The sequence below is a fragment of the Passer montanus genome, unplaced genomic scaffold (assembly GCF_014805655.1).
Source record: "Passer montanus isolate IOZ18808 unplaced genomic scaffold, ASM1480565v1 scaffold96, whole genome shotgun sequence".
Classification (NCBI taxonomy): domain Eukaryota; kingdom Metazoa; phylum Chordata; class Aves; order Passeriformes; family Passeridae; genus Passer; species Passer montanus.
The window spans coordinates 947713-972832 of record NW_024375034.1 but is presented as its reverse complement, the minus strand read 5'-3'; the positions used below and the strand labels follow the sequence as shown (position 1 = coordinate 972832).

Here is a 25120-nt window from a genome sequence, read left to right as displayed (position 1 = left end):
CGTCCTGGGGCCGCCGTGCCGAGACCGGCCCCGCCGCTGGCACTGGCACTGGCAGCAGCGCTGCCGCCGCCGCGCACCTTCCGGGGGAACCCCCAGCAGCCATGCCCGCCGCCGAGCCTGAGCACAGCCCCGCCGAGCCGCAGGCGCCGGCCGCCGCGGAGTCGGTGCGGCGCGGCCGCCGGAGGAAGGTCAAGGTGGGAGCGCCACGTGCGGCCGCGGGTGCGGCCATTTTGTGCGGGCTTGGGGGGCTTGAAGCCGGCTGGGGGCGGGCACGGGGAGGAAGGGGTTCCCTCCCGGTGACCGCGGCTTTCCCGCAGCAGGAGGAGACGCCGGGGAAGAAGGTGAAGCAGCAGGTGAAGGCGAAGCGCCGCAGTAAGGCCGAGGCCGAGCAGGCGCAGCCCGAGGAGAGCGAGCTGGGGGACGGCGACTTCGAGCCCCCCGTGCCCAAGAAGACGAAAAAAGCCAAGGAGAAGAGCAATGGTGTGGTAGGAGAGAGCGACGCGTCCCAGCCGGCGGTGAAATCTGCCCCTGCTGTGGTGGGCAGCGTGACATCCCCGGCTGCCCAGAGCGTGGCGGCCGCAGAGCAGGACAGCCACGCCGAGGTAGGGATGCTTCGCCAGCAAAGCCTTTGTCCTGGTTAATTAACGTTCCGCTGGTAATTAGTGCGCTTAATAACGCGTACAGCGCGCTGTGTGGAGACCTGAGCTGTGGGGCAGCGTGGGAGCACGAGGAATCTGTGGGCATTGTGCCGCGGACATGCGCTTGTTCCTGGGCACGGGAATGCCGGGCATCCCGGCTCTCATCCCGCCCGGATGGGTGAGGCTCGGTAGTGCACGCACCAGCACGTGGGAGCTGCTCTCCACGTGCTTCCCCTCCCGGTAAATCCCGAGGGGAAGGAAGGCGGCTGCCTGGGGGCAGTTTCCGTGTGTGCTGCTCTTCGTGTCGCGGCTTGTTGGTGTCCCGCAGCACAAAGGTTTCTCCCCGCTGCACAGGCAGCCACGGTCCAGAAACGTGCTGTGCTTTGTGCTGTGCTTTCTCTCTCTGATGGGAGCAGCTTTGAAGAAGAGTTGCCCAAGTGTTCTGTAATGGAAAGACACAGTTGTGCTCATGAGTTCATGCTTCTCACGCAAACGTGCAGGGGCCTTTCTGTGGGTAGTTTTGTGTCTAAGGTGAGAACATGAATCAAGAGAGTGCTTTTTGTACCTGAGGTGTAACGATGTGACCTATTGGATCTCTGAAGTAAAAGCCAAATTTTGTGTTTTGACTATTTATTCATGTGTAAAGTTCAGAGCTCTTTGCGTGGTGTAACACATAGGGGGAAAATCCTGCTTTGCACAGTGAATTGTGACACTAGATGTGTTTTCCTGTGAAAAGAAAGTTTCAGTGGACTTTAATTAAGATTTTTAATTAATAGTTTCCATTTCCTGACTTGCCAAGCATATATGTACAAGTGCCTACATCAAAATGGTTTTCTTTTTCATTGAATAGAAAGGAGGTATCTGGTTAAATTGTGCTTGTAAAGCAACTGCACAGCTTTTATTGAGTGGCTGTGTAGGGTATGTTCCGTGCTCCTCTTGGAGGGACACTAAGTCTTTTTTCTTTTTTTTTTTTTTTTTTTTCCCTGGTCCCCTTGGGGGGGCCCTAAGTTTTTTTTTTTTTTTTTTTTTTTTTTTTTTTTTTTTAATCCTATTAGGAGCTGACAGAAGAAGAAAAAGAAGGTGCCTTCTCTAATTTTCCTCTCTCACAAAACACTGTCAAGCTTCTCACAGGTTAGTTCACGTGGTAGAAAACATTTCTGTAAATGTTTGGTCAGAATTGTGTTCTGTTACCTACATAAGCTAAGTGTAAATATTCCTAAATTGTGTTACATTTGTATGGTAAGGATGGCATAAGAAATCACTGTGGATTCAGAGAATCTGCTGTTGTTAGTAGAAAAAAAGTTTTCTGGTTTGTTCAATTTCAGATGCCTTAATATGAAATTATTCCTCATGGAGTGGTTATTCCTAGATATGCATTCTAGAGACACATTTCTCATCAGCATCATTCTATGTATCTTTATTTCTGTTCCTATGTCTGCTGTCTACAATATTGCTTCTTAGACAAGCCTAATGGAGTTTTGTATATGAAGAATATTTGCCTTGTGAGAACAGATTTTCAATTCTTGAAACAGATTGTTTATTCTCATAGATAGTTTGGGGCATTTTCATCTCTCTTTGTGACTAGTTTTGTTGAGGAAGCCATTGCTGTAGGGTTCTTGTCCCCTCTGTTGGGTAGATGTGCAATTCTTATCCTTTGCAAAAAATTCTCCTTATTGCTTTCTGTTTTCCTTGCTCTGAAGTTTCATTTGGATGGCTTGTTTCACTTCCACTGTGCAAAATCTCTTTGAAGTTTTACAGTGTTTTGAAACAAATGTCATCGCCTTCTTGCCTTAAAAACCCAGCTACCACAAAATCTTGAGCTGTATCAGAAAAAACACGTTGGGTTTTTTTCCTTCTCCTGTTGTCTTAAACTGTACATAACAAAGAAGACTGTATTTCATCGTGGATACTCAACACTCACTGTGTGGGTGGAACATCTTTTGATCTAGAGTAGGAATAAACCACAAAGCTGCATGGTTTAAGTTGTAATTTCTGTTGTGTGCAGGATTTGAGGTGGTGTGCCCTTCATATCTGGACAATTTATATATGAGGACTTCTAATTCTTATTTTGCTTTTTAGTGAAACCTCTTTCAATTCTCTTACAGCTCGAGGTGTAAAATACCTGTTCCCTGTGCAAGTGAAGACTTTCCAGCCCATATATGATGGCAAAGATGTAATTGCTCAAGCTCGAACAGGAACTGGGAAAACCCTTTCCTTTGCCCTTCCACTGATTGAAAAGCTCCAGAGTGTCTCACAGGATGGGAGAAGAGGCCGTGCACCAAAAGTAACTTACACTTCAGGGTTTACACCAAAACCTTAGAGCATGGCAGGTTTTGATTTTACTGTTGCTTTGGGGTTTTCTGTTGGGGACTTCTTTGTTCCTTTGCTGGTTTTGTAATGGTGAATGCTGTGCTCAGATCAGGAGATAGTGTGACAGAGTTTTGCAGCATGACAGTAATGGCACATTCTGTGTTTGGGGTCCCCTGTGCCTGTGTTTGGACAAACAGGGCACTGCAGCAGGGAACTCCCAGGCTGCTGTCCTTGGGCACGAAGCAGCTTTGGGGTTCAGTCCCCTGCCTCCTCTGAGGTGGTGTTGGAGTCACCTGGACTTGTCCCTGTTTGCTGAGGTTGTTTCTCACTGTAAATTCCACAGTGATAACTGAAGGCTTTTGGGTATTTTTTTCCCCCTCCTGTCTGGATCCTCAAGAGATGCAAGTGGAGTTTACCAGGGATGGAATTGGTAATCTGATGCCAGTGATCAGATACCTGTTCCCATGCATTGCAGTGCATGTATTTATCGTTAGGCTGCAGAGCTATATACAGTCTGCAGATTCATTGCCTGCTTTATCTGTTTATTTTATTAACTGTAAAGGCAATGTAAATTTTTAAATCTTACTGCCTGAAAGATTTTAAGGGATTAATTCAGATCTTTGTTCTATTGGTTCATTCTTAAATGTTGGGAGGAAGGGTAGATACTGGAGGAAGGCTGGTTGGTGGAGAAAAGGAGGGATGTATGGCTGGAGTGCATCATGCTATGTATGTATCTTTTACAATCTAACTGCACCAGATTTAGTGACTGATCCTACCCCTTAACGCTGAGCTGCACCTTCATTGCCCTTGGTAATGTGGCTTTAACATAAGAAAGAAAATTACTGTTGTTCTAGTCTTGGTTATCTTGTAGCACTTCCCCTTGTTCCCTCTTGCTGGCCCTGAGGCTCCTTGTGGCAGGGCATATTAATATTGCTGGGATGTTGGGAAGCTGTGGGCACCTCTACAACAAGTGCAGAGTGAAGATGGGAGTGCAAGCTGTTTGACGTGAAGTAAACTCTTTTCTCCTGCACCTTCTCCCAAGCACAGCTGCATTTTTGTCTGGTTTTCTCTCCCTTCAGGTGCTGGTTCTTGTCCCAACCAGGGAACTGGCCATTCAGGTAGCCAAAGACTTCAAGAATTTTACAAAGAAACTGTCAGTTGCTTGTTTTTATGGAGGAGCTCCATATAAAGAACAGCGTAAGTAACTGCTAAGGAGTTACTAATGGATTTGAGCTGACTTTCCAAATGCATCCCATAAGTAAAAATGGGCTTTTTGCCCCCTCAGACTTTGAGTTCAGTCAGGAACTCAATTGGTGTGGCTTTCAAAGGAAGCACACAGCCTGGGTTGAATTATTTTAGTTCCAAAAAATCTTCAGGGAAAAGAATGGTTGTAGTTCTGTGAAGTGTCTAGTCCTGTTAATTTCTTCTTTATTGTGTTTTTTTGTGAACGTAGACCAGGACTAGGTGACAGTCCACAGAAAGGGGAGAACTGTGTATGTGCCTGTGGCTCTGTGGATCTCCAGAGGTAGCTGTGACCAAGTTTAGCTGGAAAATGGAAGTGTTTCCATGTAGTAGAGCTCTGAAGGTTTCTAATGTCAAATGATTGGAAATTGGTGTATTTCCTGTAACTTCAGTGAGGTTTGGCTGGTACTCCCCACAGAGCAGCTAGGGCTGCAGTTAACTCCTGTGTCTGTTACTTTGGATGTTGTGCTTTATTCTGAGGTTAAAGGGCAGCAGCTTGTTGCTTCTGAAATGAGAAGTGTTGCTGTTGCTGACTTCTTATCGTGTTGTCTCTCAGCAGTCTGACACTGTCCTTGTTTCTTTGTCTTCCAGTTGATCTCCTTAAAAGCGGCATCGATATCCTAGTGGGAACTCCTGGCCGGATCAAAGACCACATTCAGAACAGCAAGCTGGAACTTTCCAGTGTGAAGCACGTTGTTTTGGATGAGGTGGATCATATGTTGGACATGGGATTTGCTGAACAGGTGGAAGAGATCTTGGGGTCATCCTATAAGAAAGGTGAACTGAGACATCAGGGGAGGAGCAGGGGACAATGCAGAAAACACAGTTATGCTGCTTTAGAAACTCTGGTGCACCTCCAACTTAAAATCTCTGTGTGATGCTAGAAAAGGGGAAGGTAGAGTTGGAAAGGGTTCAAAGAGAGGTGTCAGAAGGCTGAAGGGCTGGAGTGGCATCTCTGGAAGGAGTGGAGTGAAAAAAAAGGGGGGAAAAGGCAGCAAACCCAACTCCCTAATCCCTAGTGTTCCTCGTCCTGAGTGAGGTGACTTGAGCAGAGGGTTATGGTCTGTCTGTACACTTGTCACCACACAAAGCTGACAACGAGGGAATATTTGCTCTATTCTGATATAGTGGGTGTTCAGCAAAGCTGTCAGGTATGGCACAGAAGGAGGTTATTTTAATGTGTGGAACTCCTTGCCACATTTCACTAGTTCCAGAAGTTTTGAAAAGGATTGAATTATTTGAAATAGAAATCTCAGTGATTAGTAAGGGCAAGACTTACCACTATGGCTTTGAAAGCCATGAAAAGCTAATTGCTGGCATATTGTTCCTTACACATATGTGTACACATACTGTACAGACTTGGTGCACACAGAAACCTGTCAGTGTGAGAGCAGCTCTGGCTCTTTCATCAGTTCTCAAGTGTCAGGGTCTGTTGAGATATCTGAAGTCGATGGCCTTTCCTTGCAGGCTCTGAGAACAACCCGCAGACGCTGCTGTTTTCTGCAACTTGTCCACGATGGGTTTATGATGTAGCAAAAAAATACATGAGAGATGAGTATGAACAGATTGACCTGATTGGAAAGAAGACTCAAAGGACAGCCACAACTGTGGAAGTGAGTTCTGCTGCAGAGGAGTGCAGGTCTTGAGAGCAAATGGCCTTGATAAAATGTGTTATGCATTGACTTTATAAATGGGCGTGTGGAATGACTTCTCACATGGTTCACACAGATTTTGTAAGCAAAGCTTTCATGTGGGACCTGTCATTTGCAAGCTTAAAAAAATAAAAATGCTGTTTTTGTTCATTTTGTCTGTCATGAGTGGCTTAGATTTATCATAGGTTTCTTGTTTCTTTCCCAAACAGCACTTGGCCATACAGTGTCGCTCATCTGAGAGGGCAGGAGTTCTTGGGGACATCATCCAGGTCTACAGTGGCACTCGTGGGCGGACCATTGTCTTCTGTGAGACCAAAAGGGAAGCACATGAGTTGGCTATGAATGCTTCTCTCAAACAGGTACTGGGGCTCAGTGGAGAGCAGTGGTTGGGGTTGACAGGGGTTGAATGCCCTGGAATAAATAGGGGGTTGCAGCTGTGTGGAGAAAATTGTTTCTGTGCATCATTTTAAGACTTGTGAAAGCTGTTTCTAAAAATTCAGCTTTGAAGTTAAAATATCCTCTTGACAGAGATTATGAATTTATTCCTTTGGCTTTAAAGCAGTGCAGGACACAGATCAATAGGAAATGCACAACCTGTGCTGAATAAACAGGAGATAGTAATAATTGTAAGAAACAGAGAGCTAGTGTAGTGGACATGTCCCATCTTATATTAGTGTGCTTTTTGGATTCCCATCTCTTAATAGCATTGGTCTTTGAAGAGTCATTCAGGAAAATACAGCTAATATGGTGGAATGAAATGCCTTGTTACCCTTGGAAGGTTTGCCAGGAGTTTGTTTGGAACGCAGGTGATCTGTTGAGCAGGTCTTCTGTGCTTGCCTGAATTACTGTCCTTTTTCTGAATGTGAGGAAAAGTGCTGCATATTTTTCAGAGAAAATCCTGTTTTATACTAAATGCTGATTTATGGAGAGCCAAAAGTGGTGAGAATACATGGTTTGCCTTGTATTAGAGAAATCTCATGTACCATCCACATTAAGAACTTGCAGCAATAATTATAATAACAAAAAATAATTATTGTTATTGCAACAATAATTTCTGCCTGTTGGCCATGCTACTTTCACAGTAAATCCCAGAGAAGTATCCAATAAAGTAGGATGCTTTATAGTCCTTTGGTATCAGCTTTGTAATTATTTTCTGTTGCTCTGCACAGTGTTTTGGGGTTTACAGTTAATCTTTAGATGCTGCGGCCTAGACTCACACTAAATGTCATGTTAATGGCTTGTTTTACTGACAGGATGCCCAGTCCTTGCATGGTGACATTCCACAGAAACAGAGAGAAATCACATTAAAAGGCTTCAGAAATGGTGTGTTTGAAGTGCTGATTGCAACAAATGTAGCTGCCCGTGGGTTGGATATTCCTGAGGTTGACCTTGTTATACAGTGCTCACCACCAAAAGTAAGTCATTAGAGGAAACTAAAATTGGATTAAATTTTTTTTTTTTTTTTTGTGCTGGGATAGTGGGTTATTTCTCTGTTTCATCAGAAATATGTTCTCTTCCAATTCATTTTTGAGTTCATGATTTTTTTTGTAAATGCTAGGCCTAAAATTTTGTAGTTGAAGTTTTACAGTTTGAGCTTTGATTAAAGTCTTGGGTTTTGTTTACTCTGGAAGCTCATAAGATAGGTTTTGACATTGTGAAAATTTCCTGGATTCTTTCTGAATGTTGCTGAGTTTCATAAGAATTCTAAGATATTTCTGTTGCCTTTTTCATATTTTAAAACTCCAGTGGAGCTTTTTATTTAAAACACTTGAAATGTCTGTCAGCAGGGTTTGTTAAAGCTGAGCAGCATACTTTGGGTGGGGGGGCACATGCAAACCTGAGTGGCTTACGTGCAGTTGGAAGTTTGGGTATAAACACATAATGCATCACTCATTAGGCTTCTGAATTTGAGTTTAGCTTGTGTTTAATCTGAAATGCCAGCAGTTTAAGTAACACAAGGTTTTCTGACGTTGACCTGAATTTGTGAAGGATGTGGATTCCTACATCCATCGTTCTGGACGCACGGGCCGAGCGGGCCGGACCGGCATCTGCATTTGCTTGTTTCAGAGAAGAGAAGAAGATCTTCTGAAACAAGTCGAGCACAAAGCGGTGAGTTGTACCTCAGAGCTCTGCTTAAGGAAGTTAATCAGCTCCTAAAAGGACCCTGCCACTCTTGGGCTTTGTAATCATGGGTTGCTGAGTCCAGAATGGGAGTCTCCAGTCCCATAAATGAGTAGGCCTAAAGTGCTGATTTTGGTGTTTGTAAATGCTTCTGTGTCTGCCTGTTCTTGCATTGCCTGAGCCTTCCCATGCTGGCAGTCCCCCGTGCATGTCAGCAGGCAGGCTGGGACAGGAATGCCTAAGGCAGACTTGCATCACAGTCTGCATCTACATTGGAGTAAAGTAGCTCCAGATTAACAAAGCTGGGAACTTAAAAGTTCATTTTAGCTTTAGAAATTACTTAGCAAAGAGTCTGTTGATCTTGCAAACAGTAAGTAGAGATCTCAGTAATGTGATTTAGACAGGCTTGAATTGTAGACTGTTAAAAATACCTTTAATTTGTTTTCTTGATTTCAGGGTATTACCTTTAAGCGTGTAGGTGTTCCCTCTGCTACAGATGTAATTAAAGCTTCAAGTAGTGATGCCAAAAAGTAAGTTTATTTGCCTGTTCTTAAAAAAGGTTTAAGAGACGTTGTTGCTCTAGATGCTTAGAGCTTAATGCACATCTTTAAGGGATTGGGCTTGTATGTGAGCATGGCTTTGCCTTTGTTGTAGAAGTCAGCTGCTTTGTGTGTAGACAGCATAAGATGGTATCAGTAAATCTGTGTGCTGAGCATAGACCTTTTCACAGAACATAATGTTGTCTAAGTTTTTGTAAAAAAATAACCTTTGTTTATAAAATCAGAAACCAGTGACAGAAGAGGGAAGTACTGTCATGAGGAGAAACTGATTTTGTTTGCTCAGATGACATGGTGGAAGCAGCGTGCAAAAAGCAATACTTGGTATAATGAGGAGTTACTCTGCAGTAGTGAGGGTGTTTTAGCCCTGGCTTGTGTTTCCTTGTGTTATTTCTGAGGGTTGTGGCTTTTATTCCATGCAGCTCTGTTTACATTTGCTGCTCCTGTGGTGGAAATTGTTTGAAGCAGGTTATTATAATTCGTGAGGACTTGACCAGTATGAAGCAGATGATGGGCATGGTGTTGGGTTCACTGTGTCCTGAAAAATGCTGGGGGAGCTGGTGTACCAGAAATAGCATTACAGAAGTAGCTGTTCTTAGTTTCCTACCTTTTTTTCCCCACTGCCCTTTTCAGAAATAACTGATTCAGGGTATGTCTTGAATGTGGCTGCACTTCACAATTTCTTATCTCTTTAAACCCATCTTGCAACTGTGTAGGTTGCTGGAGGCCGTTCCTCCCTCTGCAGTGGACTACTTCAGAAAATCAGCCGAAGAGCTGATAGATGAGAAGGGGGCAGTGGCTGCCCTGGCTGCAGCCCTGGCACACATTTCTGGGGCCACTCACGTCCAGCAGCGCTCCCTGCTCAACTCCACAGCCGTAAGTAGTGATGCACCCCTGGTAACAAGGATGCATGCATGAATTGCCAGTGTGGCACCTCCTTCCCAGACTTTTTCAGCTGGGTTTCTGAATAGCTGTTACCCCCTAGGCTCCTGCTGTGTTGCTTGTTCCTTAGCTGAAATCAACTCTTCCCAGGAGAAACTCAAAATCAGTACATTTTCTTGTGATGAAAATTGAAATAATTTCTCCAGAGACTGAAGTGACAGAAGACTTTGATGCTCTAAGAGAGTTTAACTAATGACATTTTACAAGCATATAGATTAGTTTGTGCTATTGCAGTTTCCTCCTTATCAAGAATCTTTTACTTTTGTCATACTGCAAGTGTGGCATGTGATTGCCTGATCTCAAAGAGATCTTGACTGAAGGAAAGTACATAATTTCCGTTTTCTAATGCATTTAGGAGAATGTGGCCCAGGTCATGGTGTGGTGACCCAGTTTTGCACATACTGTGTGACTGAACTGTGGTTCTTGTTTGAGGTTTTTTAATCTGTTTTCTAGCAGCAGGTTTGACCAAGTTTAGCCTTGCTAAACATTTTTCTCTGTTTGCTGCAGGGCTTTGTGACCATGGTGTTGAAGTGCTCAATAGAGATGCATTCCATGGGCTATGCCTGGCGGGGGCTGAAGGAGCAGCTCGGGGAGGAGGTTGATAACAAAGTGTCTGCAATGCGTTTCCTCAAGGGGAAGATGGTGAGACGGGCCAGCCTTGGGAATGGAGGGATGTGGGGCTCTGTGTGTGTTCACATGTCACCAGTTTGTGCAGGGACTGAGGCTGGAGTGCTGAAGTACTGGTACAGAATGTTGGTACTGCACTATCCCTACTCAAACTCATTTCTCAGGAAATTATAACCTATCTTGATAATGCTGTTTATGCATCTGCTCTTGGGAAAAAAAAAGGCTTTGATATTAGTTGAGCGCTTTAAAACACTTACTAGAGACATTTATCCTAAATGATAATGCAGGAATTACCTCCTAAAAAAAAAAGCATCAGAAATATATATATATATATATATATATGTATAGTGGGATTGGTTTTGAGACCTTTATTCTTTCATTGTAAATATGTGCCTTTTTTGTTCTTTTTTTTAGGGCGTGTGCTTTGATATCCCTGTTGATGAGCTGAGTAATATACAGGTATGTTTGTGTAGCCAGAGCTGGCTTTAAAATCTGGTGATTTGGAAACTGGCAACTGGCTGTATAAGATTCAGTATGGGGTGCTTAGGGAGGTTGTGGTTTAATAAGGATCTTGCATAGGCAGCAGAGTGATTAGAAAGAACGCAGCAGAATCATTAGAAAGTACCCTGCCATGCCTCTTCTCATTTCCGTTCCCATGATATTACCTGATTTCATTAAACAAAATTATGTGGTCTCTGGCTACTCTGTGTTTTGGCCTCTCCAGTGTATTTGAGAATTCACCAGTTTTCTGTTGACTTCCCTCTTGTCCCTTGTGATTGTTTATCCTTTGTCACAGGACTGTATCTCCCAGGGGGGATCTAATGGCCTGTTTTGGCAGGGGTGGGATTTGTCTGGAAATGCCTTTGCATTCAGCGTTGCTTCTGATGCTGCAGAGCCTTGGACACCCCTGCAGGCGGGTAAGCCCTGGTTCCCTTGCTCTGCTTTCAGGAGCAGTGGAGGGACACGCGGCGCTGGCAGCTGTCGGTGGCCAGCGAGTTGCCTGAGCTGGAGGAACATCCCCAGGATGCAGCACGAGGCTCCTCCAGGTTCGGGAGCAGCAGGCGAGGAGACTTCAAGAGAAACGGCTGGTTCAAGAGTGGAAATCGAGGACTTTAACAGAGCACTGACTGAGCTCTGCTACAGATAATGGGACTGAGCTGAATTTTATGAGGCAGTAAAAGCCTGTTAGACACTCCTCTTTGTCTTTATTCCTTGATAAAGCAGACTGTTTTTGAGGATGGTGAAAAATCACGTTTGCTGAAGTCACTGGGTGTTCTGGGAGATGTTTTTTTCTGCCCAGCACAGTAGCTCCTGCCTGTAAGGGCATCTGTGACCTAGCAGTGGCTGTGCCTGGAAACTCAGCCCTGCGAGGGAACAGAATTCATCCAAGCACGGACAGTGACTGCTCCTTGCCTCTTCAGCAGCGCTAAAAAAATCGGGTTCTGAAATAAATTATTTTCAGAAAAACCAGCCCTCCCCCCCGTTCCCCGTTCCTTCCGCGGGTGCGGAGCTCGCTGTCCTGCGGGCGCTCCCTGCCTCCCTCACGGCGCCTGAGGGGCGGGGCCATGGCGGGGCGGGGCCGGGGCGGGGCGGGGCCGGGCGCGCGGGGCGGGCGGCGGGCCGGGCCGGCGGGAAGATGGCGGCGGCGGCTGGCGGAGGCTGGCCCGCGGTGTGCGAGAAGTTCCGCGCCGCCCGCACGCTCTCGGCCGTGGAGTCCCTCAAGGACCCCGAGACGGAGCCGTACCGCTCCAAGTACAGCGCCCGGGCGCTGCTGCAGGAGGTGAAGCAGCTGCTGAGCGCCGCCGAGGAGGGCGGCGAGGCGGTGCTGGCCGTGCGGCGGGCCGTGCTGGAGTACGAGCTGGGCGTCAACCACACGGACACCGAGGAGCTGTCGGCCGGCGACGAGCACCTGCAGCGCTGCACGCAGCTCCTGGAGCCGCACCGCCTCTCCCCGGACTGCGTGTCCCTCTACATCCAGGCCCAGGTGGGCGGGGGAGGCCGCGGGGCTCCGGCCGAGCGGGGCCCTGTGTGGGCCGGGGGCTGGGCCGGGTGCTCTGCCGGGAGATCCGCCGGGAGATCCGGGGCGCTCCCGCGTCCTGGCAGCTGCTGCTCGTCCTGCCCTAACAAACGCAGCAGCGCTGGCCTGCAGTTCTTGCTGGGAGGAACCATTCGCCGGTGGTGGTTGTTGGAGGGATGCTTTTCTGGTTTGAGCCTCCTGCTGGCGCCTCGGGGCGTGCAGGGCATTTATAAAATATGTTCTCATTCAAACTGGGTGTTAATAGATCAGCGTGCTTTTCTGGACAGACCGAGACAAAATTTGTGACAACTGTGCAAGAATAAATTAGAAAAAGACTTCGCTACGTCCAGAATTTATTTGTGATACATTAGCTCATTGGTTGTCAAAGTGATGTTGGGAGAGGCTTTTACTGATGCATTATCCTGAAGCGATAAAGTGTTTGTTTTTTCAGCATTGCCTGTTATATTTTAAGCTATTTCATTTTATCTCAGATGGATAAATACAGTTCTGTTGGTGTTTGAATTAATATTTTCTCTTTATTCTGAAGAAGGGAATGATCAAAATTAGTTCTTGCTACATGAAGATTCACAGAAGGGCTTTTGCTTGATCACTTTGTCATGGTCAATGAAGTAATCTTCTAGTACATTAAATAGAGCAGTTATTTAGATATTTATGTCAAAAATGGTTGCCCTAATTAGAGAAGGCTCCATCGTGCTTCCTCATCAAACTGTCAAGGAGCTGTGGTCTGACATAGAAGGGTGGAAGTGGAATGATGGCTTGTCTTGCACTGGTTAAATGAGCAGAGTTGTCTGGGACAGTGAGGTTCCATCTACTCCTTGTCCTTCAGCGTGAGGGTTTGGATACACTCCTACCAATCCCTTATCCTTGGGGAGGTGAGGAGGTTGCTCCAGCTGCAGTAAATGTTCCTGGGGAGACATGGCTCTTGTGGCTCAGGAGATGCCACTGTGCTTCTGACCTGTGTGCTGGAAGGCAGCTCTTCTCTCCGTCAGCCCAAAGTCTGCATGCCCTTCTCTGTTTTGGGCCTCCAGGATGAAGTTTGCAGTGCATGTGGGTGTAGCTATGATATTTTAGGGAAAAAGCCTCTGCTGGGATTTTTCCTGTCCTGAGGAGCTGAGAGCCTCAGGAAAGAAATGTAAACAATAACTGTGTGCTGCTGTGGAGTGCCACAGGTGCATCTTCCATTGGTCCATGTGGATTGTTTTCTGGTAGTGACCAACCACAGCCACCTGTGCCAAGGCTGTGAGCAGTCACAGGATTTTGTTATTGATTCCTATTTGATTCTTGTCTTTGTAGCCTTCTGATCTTCTTCTCTCTGTTCTTTTAGTATAGTTGTAATGTAGTATTTTAGTATAATATATAACATAATAGATCAGCCTTCTGATGAAAATGGAGTCAAGCCTTGCGTCCTCACACAAGATGTGGGTGCTGTGGTCCAGCAGTGCTGGTTCTGCTCTCACCTGGCTCTGTCCTCAGGGGTGGAGCTGAGCCGGAGCTGGGAAAGGAACCCTCAGCTCCCAAGGGCTGGAACTGGCTTGAGTGCTTAATTTAAACCAGTTCTGATTTAAAAGCAGTGGCTGCCATCAGTGGCAGCACTTCTCCACGCTCTGGGATGTCTGCAGTGTGTTGCCACGGCAGTGACTGCTGTTTTGTAGGAAGAAGCATTCCTTTTTCCTGCTGGGCCTCTTTCTTTATCCCCACTTCTGATTGCTGAGCTTTTGCATAAGACTGTGTTTCCCAGTCTCTGTCTCATGCAATCTGGTTTGTTCCACTGCTTGGCCTTGGGCAAAGTGTTTCAGTTCATAAACAGCATGTGATGTGCTTTCTTATAAAAACAGAGGAGTGGAACTGAAAGGGGCACAGGGCTGGCATACAGCTACACATTCTAATTATTTTGAAGGTTTTTGGTTTTGTTTTTTTTTTTAGCCCTCTTGAGTTTTGTAACAGCACTGCCTAGGATTTAAATTAACACATCAGACATAGATTATTATTAACACCATCTTATTAATAAAATTAGAGGTACTTTTTGTCAAAGTTGAGTCCACAGATGCAGTTGTTTTAATTTAAATTTGAAGGCAATAGTCTATAACTTTTGGACCTCAGAGGTGCTCTTAATCTCTTTCCATTGTTGAAAATATACAAGCATTCATTCCTAGCATATTTTTTCTTGTTAATTTTTTTCTATGGAGTCATGTTAACAAATTTCTGATTTCTTGTCTCGTTTTATGATATTTGTATGTAACATAAAAGCTGCATGAATTGGATGCAGAACATACTCTGTGGAAAAAGCTCATTATTTGAACACACTAGTCCTTATGTAGCAGAGTAAACAGAGGACTGTGAGGTGTATTTTTTATGTGAAATTTGCTGTGTGAAAACTCCCTTCCCTTTTGAGCCACTCACAGTGAAAAGCACAATTTCTGCTTCTTGAAATCCATTGTATTAGAACACACACATACATAAGGATGAAGATTGATCAATTGTTTGGAAAAACATGTGTGATTCAAATGGAATGTGACTATTTTTTTTTCTTTTACCTTTAGAACATTCTGGGGATCCTGTGGTCTCAAAGGGATGAAATTGAAACTGCACAAACTTACTTGGAATCTGCAGAAGCCTTGTATAATCAATACATGAAAGAGGTACTGTGTTAATGTCGTGGCAGGTCTTACTTTCACCTGCCACTTGCAGGTTAAGTAATCTTTGAAATAAACATGCAATGGAGTTTTGAGTTTCTGTGCTGTATACTGGCTGCTGTGATACTTTTGGCAAGTGATACAAATTGTACTGCTGTGTAGGGCAAGGCAAATTAGTGCATTACTTGCTAATTTCAAAATAGAAAAAATTTTGCTCAAAAATAATGGTCCCTTTTGAAAACCCCTTAATAATCCAAAGTTGACACCTAGTAGAATTTGGATTTTAACAAGGACTATTATTAAATGTTATCTTGGAAATGCAATAAAAATATCCATTGCTTTCAGTGGGAAAAGGAAGCAAAACTAATATTTGCATGATTTGCTCTGACTGTGCAGTGTTTTACAGGGGCAAGTAGTTTAGTTCCATATCCAAGAGGACAATCTCACAGACAGCTAACCCTCTCATGCATATTAAACAGCCTTTTGAGCTGTGGATTCTGCTGTGGATCCTACAAAGACTCCCTTGTGCTATTTTTAAGCTCTTTGCAAAGCTGTTCCTGCACTGAGTTGCCTCAGGGACAGTTGTGGAGTGAACTAAAAACATTTGTGGCCTTCAAGAAGCAGTAGCTGTGTCTCAGCACAGCTGAGTAGGTTGGACAAACCTTAGATTAATGAAATTACAGGTTCAGTTCAGGTTTTACTGTGAAATTGGTTTAGAGTACTGATTATACTTGTGGAGATTTTTACTTTTATTCTTGGTTGGTGACTGCCCTCTCTCCACCTTTGCAGTCATGCTGGCCTGCAGTGGTAGGAGAGGTAATGGATCTAGAAGAAAGCCCCACTTGTGCTGAAAATCCTGTCAGCTGTCAGCTTATTTCCTGCCCTCTGGATCAGTTGGGCTGACCAGAGTTACTGCTTCTCTCTAATTAATTCCTGGTGTTCAACTTTGATATTTATACCCAGCCCCAGCTATCACATGACTCCCAAAAGCATCTGGCACTTGCTGCAGTTATTATGAAATTAAACTGGTGCTATGGTATAGTGGATTAAAGTGCTGCCAGGTACTTCACATTTGCACTGTAGACTTTTCTGAAACTTTAAATTTTTGTTAGTAGTGGTTACTGGATATTTCTTCTGGGACTTTGCTGCCTGACTAGGTGTACTGGTTTTGGTTTGTTAATTTGAGATTTTTTGGTTAATGTATTAAAGAGTGTGGTGGGTTTTATTGTTGGTTAATTAAGTGTATTTTTTCTTGTTGTGAGGTAGGATTAGGAGAAAGGTAAAGCATGTTTAAAAGGATGTAAAGAAAAATTTATTAACAGTAATTAAAAGGAAGAGTAATAAGAATTAGAGTAAAACTTTTAGAATACTTCTCTTCTGTTGCTGCCAGGTGTCCCCAAAGGGTAATAATTAGCACTGACTCCATGATCCCCAGGAGGCTGATCAATCACTTTATTATTCTACACTTATTAAGAAAACCCATCACCCTTACTCATGACACAGGTTTGAATCCAAACACATCACCATTGACCAAAGAATCCACCCTTTGGTGAGCAAATCCATAACACATTCCACGTGTTCACAACAACAGGTGCAGCAAGTGGAAATAAGAATTGTTTCTCATTCTTTCCTCTGATCTTCTCACAGCCTTCCCCAGGACAATGCCTGGCAAAGTTATGAATTGCTGTCTGTGGCCACTCTCTTCTCCTTATAACTTTTTTTTCTTTTTGACAATGTAAAGAACAAAATCTAAAATTTTCGTTAGTTTACTAGGAACTAAAAGAAGAAAAAACCCCAAATTTATTTCATTTTTAACATGTGTTTTTTCACACAAACACATACAACTCTCTAAAAACTAAAAACCTTACATCACTTTGTAAGTATTTCCTGTACAAAACCAAAGCACCAGTGTTATTCATACACAATGATCACTTGCCACACTTTCCCCCCACCATTATTTACCTCTTACAGTTCAAGGCATTGTGCAGACAAACATAATTATGCTTTAAGTCTTCCTTTTAGAAGAAACCACAGATTTATACAATGGTGCCAACAGTTGTCTTTCACAAATTATAAATATGTGAATGTAGTTTTTGTAACATTTTGTAACATCCCCCATTTCAGGAAGCCTTCCTCTCGGGGAGTCTTTGGTAAACTGCTGATGATGGAGACATTTTCCTGAGCTGATGGATTTAGTTGTTTACTGACTGGGTCCAATTAACTTAAAAAATTGGATAGGGTGGTTTCTCCCCCTAAAGCAAAACCAAGGCAAAGAGCTTGGCCTAATGAAGTCCACCTAGAAGGAAGAGTTGGAGAGCTCTTTCTGAGGATAAGTAAAGGCATAAGGCTTAATATCAGAGACAGATCTGTAGATATACAGGAAGGAGGCAAGAATGTTGCTTACTGTGTCATTTCAGTTCTTTTCTTTGCAGGAATAGCTCTAGTCTTGGCAGAATATACTCCAAATCTTGTTAGAACGTTGGTATCTAAAGAAAACAAGAGGAAGAGTTATAATTTCATCTCATAAAAACTAATGAGTTGTAAACAAAGACCTACAGATTAAAAGATCATATAATAAAAAAATCTACATGCCTCTGGTAGGTTAAACATGCTTTAGTTTATTTGTCACTATGTGTTTCAGGTACATTTGCTCATTTTTAAGATGAGTAAAACACTTATATTAAAAGCAAATAAATGAATCTGTTCAGGGATTTTTTATGAGACACAGTACAAACATAGTGTGTGTTCTTCCCTGTGAAGTGAGTGTATTCTCTGCCTTTGTGCTGCTCCTGCCTAAGTCTGCATTAACTCATAAAAAGTATTTATTGAAGCTGATTTTTATTTGTTGCCTTACTTTCTCTTTGGCCAAGAAAGAAATGTGGTTAGGAAAGGGCTAGACAAGCTGCATACTAACCTGGGTTTTCTTGCTGGCAGACACGTTGGACACCCTCCAGGATGCACTGTGTAATGAGAGAAAATCTCTCCTTAAAAGATGGTTTCATTTGAAGTGTTTTAGAATTGGCACCTGAATTTACTCACAATTGCAAAGGAAATGGGATAAGCCCAGGCTAATAAAGCTCTGCCATAAGCAATGTTCATCTGTTGGGATTGCCTGTGAACTGTCTGCTGACATTATTGACAATTGTCTTAGATCTGGATACAGCAATGTCAAAAGATGTATAGTTGTCTGTGTAAGGATTCTGACAGAACTTGTGGTTTGAAGAACAAAAAAGTGCTTCTAATGATGGGAACCACCACCATCCATTAATAACTTGCATGTAGGTTCTGCCTGGTAGGAGGGTTTAGCAGCTTCATCCTGCAGAGACGTTGTGTGTTGTCTCATTTGTTTGTCTGAGTAAATGATCTTGGCAGCTCGTGGATTCTGGGAGTCCCTTTAGAGCAGTCTTCACAGCAGCTCTGCTGAGCACTCAGCACTTGGTGTTCTCTGCAGTACTTCCTGCAGGATGTTTTCTTGCTACTGCTCAGTGCAGCTGGGCAAACGAATGTTTCACACTTGAAGGAGTGCTTGGTACTAAATTGATGCCTCAGAGCCCAGAATGTTATTGTACAAAATAAAGATGCCCAGTAGAATCCTGTAGAGTCCAGGCTGAGTATCTCTGGTGCAGGCAGCATGCATTGCTTTAATGTACATAAGCAGAAGTGTCCTGCAAGCTGTGAGCCTTGTCTGTGTAGAATTGTGACTTTCATCCTCTGAATCTCCTGAGTGTTGTGGAATTGCTCTGGAGAAGTGGCACTGAGATGGGTTATGTGAAGCTTTGTTGAATTTGGGATTGGCAAATGGTAAATGATTTGTAGCCAGGAGAGGGAGCACTGTGCCACAGAGTAAGAAATGTAGTTTGCTGAATGTGTCATGTACCCTTGCAGGATGGAAATCCTCCCCTGGATCCCAGTGAACATTTCATGGCAGAAGAAGAAAAACTCACAGACCAAGAAAGATCCAAAAGGTGGATGTTAAGCAGCATACTTATTTTTTTTATTAAATTATGAGTAAGTATTTAAGGAGGAAAAAGAAAAACATCTAAAGAGACTGTTGTTGCTTTTCCAGATTTGAAAAAGCCTACACACACACTCTGTATTACCTGGCACAAGTGTACCAGCACCTGGAGATGACTGAGAAGGCTGCCCAGTATTGCCACACCACGCTGAAACGGCAGCTCGAGTACTGCGGCTACTGCCCCGTGGAGTGGGCCCGCAACGCTGCCACTCTGTCACAGTACTACCTCTCCAAGGTATGCCTCCAGCTTTTCTGCTCTAATTCTGCCATTAATGCAGCTGCCACCTCAAGCAGTTGTTCAAACAGCTCTTTGGGACAGCTCTCCAAGATGAACTGAAAGTCTGTACCTATAAAACCACAAGTTTCTTCTGACATGAGGCATCTGTCAGGTTTTTTCTGAAGAGGACGTGGTGGCTTTCCTGTGGGGTTGTGATGGCAATGGGGAAGATGAACAGGGCTGTAAACATGAGAAAAGCTCTGTGGTTCATGAGATATTAGCAGTGATGCGATGTCATGTTCATAAGTAAACTTTGGGATTATAATAATTTAAAATTCTTTATTGTGTTGTTCTCTTACAATGAAGTTTGAAAACAAAAAGCATCTGAGGGCCAAGGTATGGCTTCTTGTTTATAATAAATTATTGTCCTTAGTGCCTTAGCATGTGCTCAAGAGTTGTTTGAACCTGTGTGAACATGAAAGTGAATATGTGAGTTGGTAGCTGTTTGCCATGTGTTGACTCTAAACAATGCTGTTAGGATGTGCTAACACGGGAAGCTTTATTTAGGAATTTCTATATTCCAGGCCATTTAGATGCTCTTTTCTGATGCTTTAAAAGATTCCTGCCCTACCTATGGCAGTTAATGCTAATTTCAATAGTAATCCTAATTTCCATATCTTTTTGATGCAGTGATAGCACTAGTTATTTAACAGTGCACTGCCAAATATGGGTACAGGAATCTAGATCTGACTCAGGGTGTGAGCTGTGTGTCCAGGCTGTTCCCACCGTGGTAGTGTTTGCAACAAGGTGTCACTTCCTTCACCTCAGGCGGCCAGAACAGTCAGAACATTCAGTGTACACAGCCAGCATTAAAGGAAAGGCTTGGTGTTGTGGCTGTGGTACAGAAAAAACAATTAGAACATTTTGTATTCAGTAATAGGTGTGGAAAAATTGTGTTTTCGTCCAGTGCCTGGGGAATATGCTCCAGAGCCTCTCAGTTCTGTCATTTCCCTTGTGGTCGTGTGTGCTCACTGTCTGAGCTGAGGGGTTTGGCCAAGTGACAGCAGGGCTTGAGCTGCTCACACCTGTGCTGAATGCTGCTCTCTTTCTCTCAGGAATGCTTTATGGAGGCTCGACACTGTCTAGCAGCAGCCAATGTCATCTTCAGCCAAGCTGGACAGGTGCCATCTGCTGAGGACTGTGAGTTTATAAAAATTTTTTTTAATAAAATTGTTGTGAATGAAGAATCACTATGTGTTAATGTTTAAAACTGAAGTTTAACAAAATGTACAAAACTTACCCCAGTGTTAATTTTCTAAAATATGTTTTAATAGAGTTGAATGTTTCTGAGAAGTGACTGGTACTACAGCTCAAGATTGGCTGTGTAGACCCTCTGAGAAAAAGTGCTTGTTTCTGGTGTTTCAGAAAGCAGTAATTTAGTGAATGTGAAATTTAAAACAATATCTACTTCAAGAGTGGCAATATCTCTGATCCATTTGGCTTTGTACACATGCTAAAAATGCAGTTCGACTCAGTGATCAGAGGGCAGTCATTCAGCGAACCAACCCAGGTGCTTCCTGGGAATAGCTTTAAAACAGGGAGCAAATCTGCAGCTCTAAAAACCCCAAATCCAGAGGGTGCTTGTGTTGTCTCTTGTTGCTGGATGCTGCAGCCTCATCAGTGGCTGGTTTTGGAGTTGAGGCTGCCCTCCTTGTTTGGGCCTTGATGCAAAGGAGCACCTTGGCAGTGCAGTGTGAATAGCAGGAGAAGAAACTCTGAGAGAACTGACCCTAGTTTTAAGGACCTGTGTTTCCATGATGGTGTCACTGCTCTGTTTTAGGCCTAGGCTTTGCTTATCTACAGCACACCCTTTTGTGTCTGCCTTGGGCAAGGGAAAGCTTCCAGTTGATAGAGCTTTAATTCATGGAGAGGGAGCAAGAAGGAGCCAACTAAGTTCTATCTTGATTTCTTCCTGCACCACATAGGAATAGTGATAATCCTGATTGTTTTGGTGAATAATTGCTTATCCTACCTTCCTTCCTTTGCATGGGACAGAGAGCTGGGCTGTGGACTTGCAGAAGGCTCTAACTTACAGAAAAAACAATACACAGTCAGCATTGGCCATTCCCAAGCACTTCCATTTTATCATGTTAATTGGAATCTAAGCAAGCACAGACATAATTAATAAATGTGCCTTTTCTTAGATTAACAGCTATTCTTAATTCCGTGATAAGAAATTGATTTGCTCTAATGAAAGATAATGAGTGCAGTGGGTCTGAGTGTGAAGTTGGGTTTTTATTTGGTGATCAGAAGTGCTGCTGTCCTGTAGGAATGTCCTTGTTCAGCTAACTCACTGCCTTCTGCAGAGAGACTGGGAAATGAGTTTTTGTTGAAATCTATTTGGTTTATGAAAATTTTATCTTGAGATACCAGCAGTGCTGCTGTCTGTGATAGTGGGGAGACTTTGGGGAGAAAAATACAGAAGCTGTGGAGCTAATAAATATTATGTTTGTACCAGGTAGCTTAACCAAAGGCAGTTTCCCTTATTTTGTTCCCTTTTTTGGTAGCAAGTCTGGGGCCCATTGCAATGCAAATGCCCTTACCATCCTCAGAAATAATTACTAGGCAGACAGCTGAAGCTCAGAACATGAATTATCCTGATTTCCTTCTTGTACTGCAAAGAGACCTGGAAACCTTTTCCAGTAAAACATCTTGAAGATGAAAGTCTTTTTAAAGATACATTATGATCTGTTTATTTTCAGAACGCATACATGACAAATCCTTGCTAGTCTGTACGGGTTTCTAACAAAAATGATAATTTACAGAACTATAACATAAACTAACATGGAGAACATGTTTCTGTCTAAGCATGAGGGAAATGAAATACAAGTATATTCTTTGCATGGAGCATTTGAGGGTCTTGCTGGAGTGCTGGACTTCTCTTAAAGTTTTTATGTGTTTTTATGTCCATTCAGCAGATGAAACAGAGCCAGACCAACAGGACCTTCCACAGAGGAAAGCTGAAATTGCAAGGTGTTGGATTAAGTATTGCCTGAATCTTCTGCAGAGCGCTCGAAAATTGCTTGAGGTAACAGAAGATCTGTTCTGTAGCTGTCATTGTCTAACAGCAAACCAAGTCTGCTTTGATCTTTGCAAGAGGAGTCAGTTTGCAGTTGGTAACAAGGAATAAGCAATTGCCCAGTGAGCAAAACAATAAATGCTTGCAGTGCAGCAAGTGTTACATGGTATGCTTTGACTTAAATGCAGCACTTCAGAGTAAGGACAGATAGGGGATCAGCTCTGTGGAGTGATCAGGGCATTGCTTTTACAGCAAATTCACAAATTTTCCTCCTCTCTGCTGCATTTTCTTGCAGCTTGATTTGACAGATTCCTTCTTATTTAACTGCTAGTAAGAACATAGTCTTAATGTGCAACAGTTTTCTGTGCTGACGTTCTCATTCATTCAAGCATTTGATGAATTCAGATTTGATTCAGTTCACTTAACTCATTTAAATATTTCTTCAGATGTTTCAACCAGCATTTGCTGAAACGCTTTATGAAGCAGAGCACTTGGGCTTAACATTTATTCTTTTGGCTATTTTGTCACACAGGGTAGAGAGACTGAACCACCTTAATTTTATGTCTTTTCAATATTGATAATGTAAGTGACATGATTCTTTTGTTAATATAAGGCCTCATATATCAACGATTTCTGTTTTGTCTTGCTCACTAGTTTATATTTCAAAAGTGACTCAAAATGATTCAGTCTCTCTTTATAAGCCATATTCATTTTTAATTAGCATGCTTTCTCATTTCAGGATAACATAGGAGAGCTGGATCCAGACAGGCAATTGGAACTTAAAGCCCAAAGGAAAAAAGAAGAGGATGAAAAGGAGAAGGGCAGGAAAAAAGCTGTCCTTTTTGGGACAAGTGATATATGTGACTCTGTCTTAGCTGTGGAGGAGAAAGTGAGCAGCGTATATCCTTTAGATTTTCAAGAAGCCAGAGAAGTCTTCCTGGTTGGTCAGAACTATGTTCAGGAGGCAAAAGAGTTCTTTCAGGTCGATGGTTACGTTACTGACCATATTGAAATTGTTCAGGATCACAGTGCTTTGTTTAAGGTACTTGCTTTCTTTGAAGAAGACTATGAGAGGCGTTGCAAAATGCACAAGCGTAGGATAGACATGCTGGAGCCCATCTACACAGACCTGAACCCCCAGTACTACCTGCTGATCCGTAGGCAGCTCCAGTGTGAGCTAGCTGACACCTATTATGAGATGATGGATTTAAAGGTGGCTATTGGTAACAGGCTAGAGAAACTAGACTCACACACAGTTAAAAAAATTAATTCTCTGGCTCAGTTTGCAATCAAATATTATGAACTCTTCTTAGATTCTTTGAGGAACCCTGATAAGGTGTTTCCTGAAAAACTCGAGGAAGATGTTCTTCGCCCTGCCATGGTGGCTAAATTTCATATTGCACGACTGTATGGTAAGCTTATTACTTCAGACAGCAAAAAGCAACTGGAAAATATGCAAACATCATTGGAATATTACTCATTTCTGGTAGACTATTGTGAAAAGTATCCAGAAGCTGTCCCTGCCATTGAAACTGAGCTAGAACTCAGTAAGGAGATGGTGAATCTTCTTCCAGCAAGCATGGAGAGACTAAGAGCAAAGGTGTCTTCATTTGTATAAAAGCTTGCCTTGGAGGCAATGGGCACTGTCAGGACAGTTACCTGTCCAGGCCAGTGCTGTGGCACAGCTTCCCTACTGATTGATAGAGGTCAGGTGTCTGCAGGGACATCCACCTACAGCCTGCACTAGTGTAACCTTGTGAACAACTCAGAGCCCTCCCGGTCCATAGCTCACCCACACTAATGGTATAAACTCTAAATGTAAAGTATAAGTCCAGCTAATGCTTTGTACTCTGTGTCTTATATGTAAATATACACCTTTTCTCCCTCCCAGCTTTTTATTTGGTGTATGATTCAGTTCTTAAGTGTAGTGCTGTATGAAAATAGTTTTTTTAAAGAGAATCTTATTTTAAATTTTTTTTTCTTATAAACCTGAGGCATGTTCTTCCACTAGAATGCATTTTATCTCTTCTAATGTTTGTCCCCAGAAAACTTTATCAATGTGAAGGGAACTTGTTTTTAGTATTTATTTTGTATGTTGCTTGTTGTTCTTTTCCTTGTTAATCAAAATCTGTTGATATAGGCTCAATAAATGGACTAGTCCAGCTAAATGTTTCTTCAGAGTCCTTGGAATTCTGTTTCCTGTGTCTTACTAAGGTAAAATACATGTTTTAACTTTGGCCAAAGTAAGTAGTTGTAAACGTGTTTCCATATGAGTGTCTTTGTTAAAAACACATGAGCAATTGTAGTGCCAGAAGCCAGAGCAAGAAAGCAGCCAACCTTTTGTGGTGGGAGGAGATTCTCTGCTCCTAACACACCGTGGAGCATTCCCAGGTCCTGTGCTCTAGTGCTGCAGACATTTCCTGATACAGCTTGATGCCATGGCTGGATTCTTACTCTGTGCTGCTCAGGGAGCCCAGGTGCTGCTCAACTTCTGTATTTGCTCTCTAACAGCTTCAGGCCCTCTCTGAAGCTGTTTGAGATGAAATACAGGCAGAGCACAGGGTCCAGCTGCATGGCAGGAGATGATGGCCAGAGCTCCAGGGGACATGGGGCAGGTGGAGGGACAGTGTGACTTTGTGCAGAAGTGCACTGGCAGTCCTGTCACTGACATGTGACAGGGTGGGAACATGTTCACAGCACTAGAGGCCATTGAAGGAATCCAAAGGAATGGCCATTGGAGGAATGCCAAAACAGCTGGATGCTTCTGGAGGCTGGAGGGGAGGAAACATCAGATTTGCTTAAAGGGTGTGAGGGGAAAGCATGTACATCTGAAATGTATGGTGAAAATCTCTTCTGCAGAGAATTCTGCAGGCTAGACTGCAAATAGGCCAACAAAAAATGGGTGCTGGAAATGAACAGTAGCAAAACCCAAAACTAGACCAGCTACTTTTGTGCCTGTAGAGTCAGGGAGAGAGTGAGTGCACGTGCCTGTGTGTGTTTTTTCTGTTTTACTAAATAATTGTCTAGTCAGCCTTTAGGAGTTTCATTT

At 43.3% G+C, this 25120-nt stretch overlaps 2 protein-coding genes across 3 annotated transcripts; both read left to right on the top strand.

Moving 5' to 3' along the window:
- The first annotated feature begins 6 nt into the window (after positions 1 to 6).
- LOC120496126 (nucleolar RNA helicase 2-like) lies at positions 7 to 11286 on the top strand. The gene is made up of 15 exons (XM_039696265.1): positions 7 to 194; positions 318 to 602; positions 1694 to 1769; positions 2744 to 2922; positions 4028 to 4145; positions 4782 to 4967; positions 5658 to 5803; positions 6052 to 6201; positions 7096 to 7257; positions 7832 to 7951; positions 8420 to 8493; positions 9237 to 9396; positions 9970 to 10104; positions 10504 to 10548; positions 11038 to 11286. The coding sequence occupies exons 1-15, from the start codon at positions 102 to 104 to the stop codon at positions 11203 to 11205; spliced, it is 2097 nt and encodes a 698-aa protein (XP_039552199.1). The 5' UTR covers positions 7 to 101; the 3' UTR covers positions 11206 to 11286.
- A 405-nt stretch (positions 11287 to 11691) lies between these two features.
- Positions 11692 to 24244, top strand: LOC120496118 (kinesin family binding protein). Of its 2 annotated transcripts, none has more exons than XM_039696249.1 (7): positions 11692 to 12073; positions 14668 to 14766; positions 18646 to 18725; positions 18827 to 19010; positions 20108 to 20192; positions 21971 to 22080; positions 22811 to 24244. In XM_039696249.1, the coding sequence occupies exons 1-7, from the start codon at positions 11726 to 11728 to the stop codon at positions 23687 to 23689; spliced, it is 1785 nt and encodes a 594-aa protein (XP_039552183.1). In that variant the 5' UTR covers positions 11692 to 11725; the 3' UTR covers positions 23690 to 24244. The 2 variants fall into 2 exon arrangements, with proteins under 2 accessions (XP_039552183.1, XP_039552182.1); XM_039696248.1 differs by having other exon boundaries at positions 21968 to 22080.
- The last annotated feature ends 876 nt before the right edge of the window (positions 24245 to 25120 follow it).